This window comes from Citrus sinensis, chromosome 2, assembly GCF_022201045.2.
Source record: "Citrus sinensis cultivar Valencia sweet orange chromosome 2, DVS_A1.0, whole genome shotgun sequence".
Lineage (NCBI taxonomy): Eukaryota > Viridiplantae > Streptophyta > Magnoliopsida > Sapindales > Rutaceae > Citrus > Citrus sinensis.
Genome location: NC_068557.1, coordinates 20,387,642 through 20,400,000, shown reverse-complemented (window position 1 = coordinate 20,400,000; position 12,359 = coordinate 20,387,642). Strand labels below are relative to the sequence as shown.

General features: G+C 33.6%; 2 protein-coding genes across 3 annotated transcripts; both read right to left on the bottom strand.

Annotated features, from left to right (window-relative positions):
• Window positions 1-9,761: 9,761 nt before the first annotated feature.
• On the bottom strand, window positions 9,762-10,361 carry LOC102623119 (tubulin-folding cofactor A-like). Its single transcript, XM_006469493.4, has one exon. The coding sequence runs from the start codon at window positions 10,218-10,220 to the stop codon at window positions 9,882-9,884; it is 339 nt and encodes a 112-aa protein (XP_006469556.1). The 5' UTR covers window positions 10,221-10,361; the 3' UTR covers window positions 9,762-9,881.
• A 257-nt stretch (window positions 10,362-10,618) lies between these two features.
• On the bottom strand, window positions 10,619-11,946 carry LOC112497133 (glycine-rich cell wall structural protein-like). Of its 2 annotated transcripts, XM_025094597.2 has the most exons (3): window positions 11,779-11,946; window positions 11,266-11,334; window positions 10,619-11,112 (listed from the first exon to the last, which is right to left on the bottom strand). In XM_025094597.2, the coding sequence occupies exons 1-3, from the start codon at window positions 11,870-11,872 to the stop codon at window positions 10,880-10,882; spliced, it is 396 nt and encodes a 131-aa protein (XP_024950365.1). In that variant the 5' UTR covers window positions 11,873-11,946; the 3' UTR covers window positions 10,619-10,879. The 2 variants fall into 2 exon arrangements, with proteins under 2 accessions (XP_024950365.1, XP_024950367.1); XM_025094599.2 differs by lacking the exon at window positions 11,266-11,334 and having other exon boundaries at window positions 11,779-11,945.
• Between the last annotated feature and the right edge of the window lie 413 nt (window positions 11,947-12,359).

Below are 12,359 nucleotides of genomic sequence, written 5' to 3'. Positions count from 1 at the left end.
TTGTTATTATTATTATTATTATTAAATTTCTTAGAACGTGTTCATCATAGCAGAGAGGCCTTATACGATCAATTATGCAAAATTTGAGTTATCTTTGAAAGCGCTTAATTTCAATTAAAAAAAAGGATGAATAAATTAATAAACATAGAATGAACTTTGTGATTCTATGATTTAATTTGGCGATCTAATTAAAAGTACCTCCATCATCTTATTTCTTTGCTATTTAATCTCTTTCCTTAACATTCTTTAAACATTCTACATACACTTTTCGTAAACTATTTCCCTCTACTTCCCCCCTCCGGAAAAAAAGAAAAAGAAAAACAAAGACAAGAAGAAGAACATAAGAAGATCAAATAATGCCTGGCTTTCCCATGTACGCCGTTGCCGTCCGGTGAATATTGTTTCACCTGAAACAAGACTTCTCTTTGCAAATCGTATATCATCAACTCCATAAATACATATAACAATAAACATAGTAATGGTGCTTCAAAAAGCTCACCCAAGATCATATTTCTTCTTCTTCTTCTTCTTTTTCTTCTTCTTTATCATCCTAAAAACAAAAGAAAAATGAAACCCAAGAAAGCAAAATGAAAAAGAAAAAAAAACGCTTTTGGAAATGTTCAAAGATTCAATGGAAAATTAAGAGATGAAGTCATGAGGATCATTATAATAAGGGTTGTGAGAGAGAGAAGATGACGAGTCTCTTGCTAATGTTTTGTTTTCAAATTATAAAAGTGGGCCAAGAACAGGCCATTTTGTTTCGCACGTTGGGTTGCTTCTCTTTGTCTTCCCACTTTTTAATTCATTAATTAAATTAAATGACTTTCTGTGTGTTTCGATTTCTTTTCAACAAACCTGGCCTTGATTTCGGGAAACATCAATTTAAATTTCCAAGTTAATGATTCGAGGAAGCTTTGAGTATTTTGTTTTCTCATTAATTATTATTGTTATTTTAAAGAAATTAATGTGACGCCTGTCTGATGGTTTGATGATATAAATTGATGTTGATCTAATCTTTTTCTTCGATTTAAGAGCAGAAATTATGGCAATGTTCAACAGTTTTCTCGTTTGGAATGGTTTATTGACAAGATCAAAAAGTTTGGTTGATTTTATGCTAGCTGTTTGGACGATGGTGATGCTCTCGTCAATTAATTAGGTTATAGTTTTTTTTTTTTCAATGTAAGCATAAAAATCAGATCAAAACTAAATCCTTGTTCAAAATAAATCAATAGTAATTTAACTTTTTCCCTGGAAATTGGTGGTCAAACAAGCCATCAATTTGTCAATTTCTGCCGATAAATGATTTTTGTTGTTACTTCTTGAAGTCTTTGAAGGGGTTGGAGCTGTGGCCCGCAACATTTTCTGAAATATCTTTCGCTCAAAATTAAGAATATACAAGTGTTATGTCTTGTTGCAAAAAGTGTTCCGGGAAAGAAGACGTTATTTTAACAATTTTTAGTTTCATTAATGTTTGTTAAAACAAAAAATGCCATTTCATTAAGTTGTCGAATGAATAAAAATATTCCTACAAAGTCAATCCTCAATAGACTTCAAATATTTCAACATTTTGCTTTTACAATGAAAATATTACTTTAGTCTATAAACATTTCTTTTGCCTAAAACAATTTTCAAGTACGTCATGATTCTCTATTACTATATGCGAGCTACTACCAATTAGTTAATTACTATAGACATGTATAATTTATGCATAAGGTTATGCTCCTCATTAATTTTTCAAATTAAGATCTTCGTTTTTTGTTATTGTTGCCCTCATACGTTTGAACTTGTTATTGATTCAATTTTTTTTTTTAATTAATTAACAAGTTGTATTTACACTGGGAAAAGTGTAGTTCGGAGGAGACCACCAATGACCTTTTTTTTTTTTTCCCCCCGCCTCTCAATGTAGTCATGGACAATAAAAGCAAATTAGCCTGGTTGTTGTAGGTGTTGGTTGGCTCAATGGGTAAAATTTTTTATGACGATACAAGAAATTTGGAGTTTGAACTTGACTCAAATGTGCAAAGGAAGAATTTAGAGCAATAATAGTAATAATATAATGAATATAGATAGGTTGTTAAATTGATATCTTCAAAGCGAATATAAATCTTTCAAAGAGGAGAAGTTAAGCTGTTTTCCTTTTTTTGTTTCCTCACCATGAGAGAAGTTAGCTTATTAATTTATCGGCATATTTAATTTGAAAAAATGAAAGAAAATGAGAAAAAATACAAAAAAAAAAGTTGAAGAAAAAATAATTTTATGTGAAACTAAACATTAAAATTGAAATTAACAATCGATCATCCTATTTTTTGTAACCAAATATAAGCTAAAGATTTAGATGCATGGATGGAGCAATTGTGTCATGTATAGGAATTAGGTTCATAAACTCTGCATGATTAACAAGGAGACTTGTCGTGAAGAGGTAAGAAACCCGACAACACCTTCCCCCCAAATAAGGCAACAGTAACCTATTACAGGAACAAAGATTTTTGACCGGCAGAGGCGGGTTTCAGCTTCAGGGATGGGATCAGTTAATCTATTAGTAAATTGACCTAACTTAATATAATGTGGTGAAATTGTCACCCAATTCCTTTGACTTTTTATGTTTGTTTGAAAAATTGAAATTGAAATTAAAAACAAATTTAAGTGAGCATCGAGTGAGTAAAAATCGTGCCTCAGAAAAGGGAGAGTAGTTGAATGGAATCTTGTCCTTGTCTAGGGCATCTAATTAAGATAAGACTAGGCACTAGCAATGTTCTGCTAACGTTATCGAAAGACTATTTGACAAATCACTCATGGCGATGCTTTTGTGTCGCTCCCTCTGTCAATAGAGAGGACTGCACAATCAAGAATGGGCCGACCCTTTAAATATCTCTACATTAAGATTAATGGAACATTTAATTGTAAGTTGACATATGCTTTCTGATCTCAAATAGAAGATGCTTTTATGGGACGAAGATGTTTCTTTAAAGCTTTAACCATACTGAAAAACTAACACATATATCTTAAAGGATATGTAACATGACTTAAGATATAAATTACGAATGTATGAATTGTTCTCGATCTAATAGCGACATTCTTATTCTAATAAAGTAAGGATGTCATAAAATAATAATAAAAAAATATAAATTTTAATACACTAACAAATAAAAAATATATTCTCTAATGTATTGAAATATATAATTTTTTGTAGTAAAATCGATATGTTGTCACTATAAAATGACTTATATATATATATAAATCATCTATATGGTGACATAATATGAATATATGAGATGATCAAACCAAGCTTAATCTATCTAAAAACATTAGGAAGAAAATCAAACCCTACTAATGTATACACATATATGGAAGGATTTGAAGGGGAGTTATCTATACCATCCAGCTATATTTATCAAAGTTATTAACAACTAATAGAACAAAAAAGAGAAAAAATAAATAAAATTTGAACATGCACGAGTCATAAAATATCCACTTGTCAAAGTTTTAGTGAATCAAATATCACTTGAGTGTAGAGCTTATGGTTACAGTGTAGCAAACAACATTAGATTATGCTCCTGAGCTAATGTGCCAAAAATTAGTTACTAGGTCCAACTTGTATTGAGCATGGCACACGTGTGAATAACATAATTAGAATCTTATAGAATTCAATACTATATATATACGTAATTGATTGACATTTCTAGTTAATGAATTGAGAATCTTCTACAAGCTTCTTCTAAACATTTTCTTTCATTTTCCTTTAGTTTCTTGCTTGCCAAACATAGTTACTTCAATATTCTGTCATGGTATCAGAGCTTGCAACGGCAAGCATTAATCAAAATAGTCCTTCTTATGGCTTTGTTACTCCTATTAAGCTTGATCAGAACAATTTTATCTTATGGCGTTCATAAGTTTTGGTATCAATCAAAGGCAATGACCTAAAAAGCTTTATTATTGGAGAACGTGAATGTCCAGAGCAATTTATCTCTTCTGAAAACAGTAATGGAGCTGAAGATTCAAATAACAATAAAGCTGGAGCTTCGATTGAATCTAGATATATAAATCCAGAGTTCAACCATGATTGACTGTCAACCTTAAGGTAGCTTTAAGAATCACTTACCAGTATGTTTATCTCTCAATCTCAAGCCCGAATTTAAACTCTTGGGGTGCAGATTAAAAATATTAAAAAAGGATCTATGAACATGACTGATTATTTTGCTAAAATCAAGCGCATAACAGAAAACTTAGCTTTAGCGGGAAAGCCAGTTGAGCTGAATGATTTTGTCATTTATGTGTTGACTGAACTTGACTCTTCTGATTATGAGTCTTTAGTAGCTGTTGTGTTAGCTTGAGGTGAAAAGCTTACTTTAGATGAATTGTATTCCTTGCCTTTGAGTCATGAAAATAGAATTGAATAAAAGAGAGGAAGAATTGCTAGTGATGTTATGCATAATATATTTGCAAATGTTGCTCAGAGAAACTTATATTTTGGAAAAAATAACGATGCTTTTCAAAAGAATGCTGGAGGTAACTTTGGAAGGGGAAACAATTCAGGTTTTGGAAGTTTTAATGGAGGTCTTAATGGTGGTGATAACTCTATAGATATTATTTGTTAGATATGCTTTATTCCAGGGTATAGTGCTAATAGATGCAAGAACATATATAATTCATCCTTTTTGCCTCAAAGAAATTATGGCAGAGGAAATTTTAATGGTGATTTTAGACAAAGCCAAGGTTAAAATTGTCTAGGAAGATCATTCAATGGTGCTGGCAGAGGTTTTGGACTCAATTTCGGAGGTCTTAGACTTAACTTTGTCAATAACTATTCATCAAGAAATTCTGGTTTTCAAGGACATATGGTGTATTATGATAACATATCTGGTGCTAGTTCTATATACTATTTTTTTATTCCTAGTTCACCTTCTTCTGTGTTTGCTATTGGAGATGGATCTCATGGCTTCAATACCTTTGATTCTCTACTTCAGAAACTTCAATTCCAACTCCTGAACTTATTAAAGATCCCTTTTAGTACATTTATAGTGGAGCCACCAATCATATCACTAATGATTTAGGTAAGCTCTTCAATTTTCAACTTTATACTAGTGATGAAAGGTTGTTTGTTGGTAACGGAAATGCATTGCTCATTAAACACATTGGATCAATTCTACTTGCCACCACTAATTCTGAACCTTTACACATTAATCATGTCTCACATGTACCATATATCACTAAAAATTTGCTTAGCATTTTAAAACTTCTAGCTAACAATCCTGTTATGAAAAGAAATAAAGTAATCTTTTTTTTAGCATTCCGAAGAAGTCGTTGATTGAGCGGTATTGTTGAATTTGTTGGAAACTTGTGCTTTATTAAGACAAGGAGCATAGAGATTACATTGCTTGAGGGAGTTGCTACAAGAGGACTATATAGAGTCAAAAGTTTTTCATCTCAATTTGGTGCAACAAATTCAACTTTTCTCAGTTTTGTTCCTCTAAATAGTCCAAAGTCACTTTTTGCTTGTTGTTCTATTTTTTCTTCTCAAGAGTCAGCTGTTATAAGTTTTTCCAACCAAAATAAGAAGTCATGTTTGTTTATCTCAACAATAAAATCGGTTGATGTTAATCTTCTTCATAGAAGACTAGGACATCTAACAATTTATACTCTTAAAACTATACTTAAAGCTTGCAACAACTTTGATAATTTCAATAAAACTGATACTTTGCACTTCTGTAATGCATGTTAATTTGGCAAACATCATATGTTAAATTTTGATTCAGTTGCTACCAAAACAACAACAACTTTACAATTGATCTATGCTGATCTTTGGAGACTTTCACACATTTCTTCTATTCAAGGTTACACCAATCATCTATCCATCTTAGATGATTACAACAATTTCGCTTGGATTTTTCCATTGAGTGCTATATCCGACGCCCTTGAAGTGTTCATTAATTTTAAACACTATATTGAGAAACATTTACAACTTACTATCAAAATAGTTCAAATAGATTGAGGATGGGAATTTAGAAACTTTTCTTCCTTGCTTACTGTCTCAGGCATTCATTTTAGGCATCATTGTCCTCATATACATCATCAAAATGGGAAAATTAAAGGAAAACATCGACATATAGTTGATATTGGTTTGACATTACTAGCATAGGCCCATTTACCTTTAAAGTTTTGGTGCAATGCATTTCATATTGTTGTTTTCCTCATCAATCGACTTCCAACGCTAGTTTTGAACAATATTTATCTTTTTCAAAATTTGCTTCATAAAAAACTAGATCATTCAATCATTCAATACTAAAAACTCTTGGTTGTGCATGTTATCCAATTCTTTAGCCATATAACAAACATAAGTTTGACTTTAGAATTGGCAGATGTCTTTTCATTGGCTATAGTAGTCATCATAAAGGGTATCAATATTTATACTCTTCAAGAAATGTTTGCATTTCAAACCATATTACTTTTGATGAGTTTTATTTTCCTTATATTTCTGGTGTTGACTTTTCTTCAGTCTTAGATAGTTGTTCATCTTATTCACCCAGTGAATCTGTGTCTGAGTTTGTTTCTTCTTCTATGTCTCCTCTTGTTCAAATACCAGTTCCTTCAGCAGCACCTTTAGTAATTATCCTTGATGTTTCTGTCTCCTCCTCACATAATTTTTCTGTTTATTCTGACACAACTTCATCATTTCCTTTACAATCCACTTACTCCTCCTCTCATCATTCTTCTCCACATAACTCACCCCCCTATATCTTGCCTCCACCTCTACTAGTTGGTCATCCCATGACCACCAGGTCCAAAGTAGGCATTTATAAGCTAAAATCTTATCTGTTAGCCTTACTTGCCCAACAAACAGACCTTACATCTGCTTCACAAGCACTTTCTGATCCTATGTGGTTTAAAACAATGTAAGATGAGTTTCAAGCTCTTCAAATAAATAAAACTTGGGATCTGGTTTTGCCAAATGTTTCTTTCAAAGTAGTAGGCAATAAATGAGTTTTCAAGATTAAGTATAACTCAGATGGATCCATCTCGGGTTACAAAGTAAGGCTTGTTGCAAAGAGTTCTCATCAAATACATGGGGTTGACTATTCTGAGACTTTTAGTCTAGCAATCAAAGCTTTTACAGTCAGAGTTATTTTGAGCTTGGTAGTAATTAATCAATAGGAATTGGGACATGTAGATGTCAATAATGCCTTTCTAAATGGCATAATTACTGAGGATGGATATATGGCTCAACTTGATGGTTTTGTGGATCCAAGCAAACCTCAACATATTTGCAAGCTCAAAAAGACCTTGTATAGATTGAAACAAGCTCTTAGAGCTTGGTTTGATAGGTTCAAGACAACTATGATATCTCAGTGGCATTTTCAGAACTTAAAGTTTGATAATTCTCCATTTTTCAAGTGGGATAGATGTCATATACTTCTGGTTTTGGTGTATGTTGATGACATTACCATAATTGGTTCTAGTTCTGTTATGATTTAATAGGTCATTAATGATGTGAATCACGCTTTTACTTTGAAGGATTTAGGTGAATTACACTATTTTTTGGGTATTGAAGTCACAAAGCTTCAAAATGGAGTTTATTTGTCACAAGCAAAATATATTACAGATATTTTAACAAGGCATGACATCGCTAGCTTCAGTCCTGTTCTTATACCTATGTTAACAGGTCACTATCTTTCCAAAGACTCAAGTGATGAAATTGGTAATGCATCTCAATACAGAAGCATTATTGGAGCTTTATTACAAGTCACTCTTACAAGACTTGAAATAGCCTTCTCAGTAAACAAATTAAGTTAATTTTTGTCATGTCTAAGGAATCATTATTGGGAAGCATGCAAAAGATTGTTGAGATATTTGAAGGGTACTATGCATTTTGGATTACATTTTTAGTATTATAGAGCTATATAATTGAATTGTTTTACATATTCTGATTGGTCTTCAGATAGGGATGATAGAAAGTTAGTTGCTGGTTTTGCACTTTTTTTAGGTCCCAATTTGGTTTCATGGTCATCAAAGAAACAATCACTAGTGTTTGGATCAAGCACTAAGGTAGAGTACAAAGCTTTAATTCATGCTACATCAGAGGTGATATGGATACAATCTTTGTTTGGAGAATCGCACATCCAACTTAGCACCATGACTATGTTGTGTTGTGATAATCAATGAGCAATTGCACTAGCATATAATCTTGTCTATTATGCTAAGACAAAACATGTTGAGCCTGACATTCATTTTATTAGAGACAAAGTTGCAGCTAAACATATACAAGTTTGCTTTATGCTAAGTGCAGATCAAACTACTAATGCGTTAACCAAGGTGTTCACCTTTAAATAATTTCATTACTTGTGTAGCAAACTAAATGTTCATCTTGGACATTTCAGCTTGAGGGAGACTGTTAGTGAATCAAATATCACTTGAGTGTAGAGCCTGTGGTTACAATGTAGCTGACAGCAGCAAATTATGCTACTAAGTTGATGTGGCAAAAATTAGTTATTAGGTCGAGGTTGTATTGAGCATAGCATACGTGTCATCAACAAAATTAAAATCTTATAGAATTCAGTACTATATATACACATAATTGATTGACATTTCTAGTTAATGAATTGAGAATCTAAACATTTTCTTTCATTTTCCTTTAGTTTCTTGCTTGCCAAACATAGTTACTACAATATTCTTTCACAAAGGATCTTTCAAATTTATGGGAGTTTAGATTGATTATTTTCAAATAACAAACTGAATGTTTCTAGCAAGGCTGGCTCTAGCACATTAGTGGCCTTAGGTGAAATTTTTGCATAGGGCCTTTCTCTATTTAAAAACAACAATTATTAAAACCATAAAATAATCCCATTATTTTATTTTAATGAAACATAAGAAAGACATTTCATTTATATTACAAATAAAATCACATTTAGTTTTACAAGTTTCATAATACAAGCACCAGTTGATCAACACTTTCAACACCAACAACAAGCCCTCAAATCAAAAGAATGCATGTAAATTAACAGCTTTAAAAACTGACAATATGAATGCTATTGCCTCCTGGGAATTCAAACTGTAGCAGGAAAATGGGAAATATCCTGAAAACTCCATCCCTGTCACAAAATCACATATTTTGTGATTGGAGCAGATGAGATGCCGAATTCAATCAATGGGAGCAAATAATTAGAATCCAATAATTTCGAATTTGATCACTGAAAGGAGATGAGATGATTAGATGAAGCTTGAATTATGGAATTGAGAATGAATATTCTAGACTTTCTTGCTGAGGAAGAGAGAATTGAAAAGGCAAAGGATTTGGGTGTTGCTTTTAAGGTGTTTAATTGTAAAAGGAATATTGAAAGTTTTATTGGAAAGATAATTGAAATATTTAATTACCATTTGTATTAAATAATTAGTTACCGTTTGGGATGTCAAAGATAATTGTATTAAATAATTAATTGTGAAAATTAAATCTTCTTAATTTTATTAGAAATATAATTATATTAACTAATTGTGAAAATTGGGCCTTCCTATTTTTGGGCTCTTAGGCGGGTGCCTGTTTGGCCTAACGGTGGAGCCGGCCCTGGTTTCTAGCTATATTATAGAATTAGATTTGGGTTGCGTTCATGAATAACTGATAACTCTCCAATACAAATTTGAACTGACAGCTGTTAGAGCTACACGATTAGTCGATTACGAGCAAATAAGAACATGAGAAATGTGAATATGAACAAGACTAGAGGAACTTTTTTTTTTTTTTTTTTTTTTAATGTCAAGGAGCCAACTAGAAATGATATCTCCGAAAATAATTCAAGTTCATGTCCTCAGATTGTGACAGGGTTCATAAAGCAATAGAAATAAGCATATCTCTCAAGCACTTTACGTTACAACCATTAATAAAAGCCAGGATACTAAGCCTCAGTTGTTTGAAACAACTTTTCGACGTCTGCAATAGTGCTTCGAGCATCCTCAATCTCCTGGCCTTCTTGGTTTTCCTCCTCCAACTCAGTCAGAGTTGCGTTTAGCTCAGCTAATGCAGACTCTAGGCGCTTCCGGCAATCAGGAATCATCATTCTTGACTCGGCTAGCACATTTTCCTGTTGCTTGAGGTCATAAGGGTCAGCTCCTTTCTCCTTCATATCAGCAGTTTTAGCAGCTTCTCTCTCAACTTCTTTCTCATATGAATGCAATTCCTTCATTATGCGTTTGCATGTGCTCGTTTTTTTTTTCAAGTTTCTAACTGTTGCCATTTTAACCTTTTGATCCGGGAAAGGAGAAGTTTTGCGTATCAACAACCAACAAGACTAGAGGAAATTGCTAGCGTTATAAATTTGGAAACTACTGAATTTTATGCCTAACATACAAGAATGCTTATAACTAAATGTGAGGCTTTCTACCAAACGGTTGTGGCTCAGTTGGCGGCGCAGCCTGGGTAAGTGGGAAGAGCTTTCGGATTCGATCCTCACTAAACACACCATTTGGGAGGGGTAAAGAGCCTTAACTGTGACTACACTCCGAATCCGAATTAGTCAGGGCCCAATGCGGTCGCCGGAAATCGGATGATTTAAACCAAAAAAAAAAATTTGAGGCTTTCTGAACTTTTGAAAGGCCTATTGATCACGTCATGATACCGTCGACAATTTTTCCATTATAAAAATAAGAAACTGATACTTTATTGCATGAAGCACAACTGCACAAGATTTACAAGGACACAAGAGTTACATTTACATGGACTATTGTCCTCAACAGCTCAACTTCATGGAGCGTAACCCTTGATGATGCTCTCTCTTGCTTGCATAGGGTACACGTACGTAACCCATTCACACAGTTTTATTCTTCTTATTACTTTCAGCTTACTTAATAGTATCACTTAGTCTATGCTTTTAGGTGTTGTGAGGCTTGGTCGGCTTCACTTGCCACCGCCACCGCCGCCACGGCCTTGGCCTCCTCCTCCTCCCCAATGTCCTCCACCACCGTGGCCTCCTCCCCCTCCTCCCCAATGTCCTCCACCACCGTGGCCTCCTCCTCCTCCTCCCCAATGTCCTCCACCACCATGGCCTCCTCCTCCTCCTCCCCAGTGTCCTCCACCGCCATACTTTTCATCACCTACTTGTGAGTTTGATTGTTTATCTGCTGCCTCCACTGCGCATGCACAATCAACACGCATTAACTTGAGTTACGTACCATATTTTTTGTTAACCCTGTAATTGAGCGGATAATATATCCACATATATTTGATATATAAAATGAAATTGGAAAGAATTAAAGAAAACGAATATTGATGGGTCTACTAACAATTTTCGGGCATGGCATTAGCGTTAGTCTCATAAGGGTTGCGATTCGTTTCCTTTGCTGCATCCACTTCTGCACGGATTAATTAAAAAGTTTTCGTAAATGAGTTCAAAACTTAATCAAAGCTTTTTAAATTGGATGCATGCATGCATGTCTCCTTATTTCATAATATGACACGTGTCTATTTATTTCATGTAGCTCTACACAAATGTATACACGATAGTAAGCCGTGGAATCAGATTGAAGAAACTCATTTTGGCAAGTCATTAAATATTACTTCTGAAACTAGGAATTTACGAGGATCAAATAATTAAAACATATCTCAAAATTGAACGCCAAAATAAATGGGTAAATATTCCTAGTCTTTTCAATTTGATTTTGGTGGACATGTCAGTGGTATTACCTTGAACGCATTCTGTATTTTTATTTCAAAAGAGTACATTTAGTTTAAAAGTTTATGAGAAAGATAATTGAAAAGAAAAGAAAAGAAAATTCTTTTCTTTTATTTGCTTTCACCTTTGGATGTCGCGGCAGCCAAGATGGAAGGGATGGGAAGGACAACGGCGAAAAGAAGAACAAGCAAAAGCAAATTAACACTCCTCATATTCATTTGCCTTACGAAGACAAATACTAAGTACTAGAAATAGATTTTAAGAAGGATGAGAATATGGGGGCTTCCTTAGCAAGTATTTATAGAGCTGGAACGAAACAAAAACCATTAGCCATATACGGCGCCGTTTACTAGTTGTCTGTTGAAGAATTAGCTCCTTCTGTAGACTTTCAAAGCCTATCTCCTTTTCTTTGACAAAAGTCAAAAATGAACAAAGCTACTACGTACGTGGACGTATTTGAGCTGAGGAGTGACAGAAAGTGGTGCTACTCTGAAGCCACGCGTCGAATACACTTGGACTCTTAATAACGCTACAGCCGCACCAAAATTTTGTTTTGTTTCATTTCATGAAAATTTCAACGAAAAAAATAGATGAGAACCCATTCAGCAGGTAATTGTATTTTTCCCTCGTCTGTTATATCGGATCCCAACTTTCTGCCACGCTTAACAACCAGCGTTCACTCCAGTTTCATACATAGCTGAATAA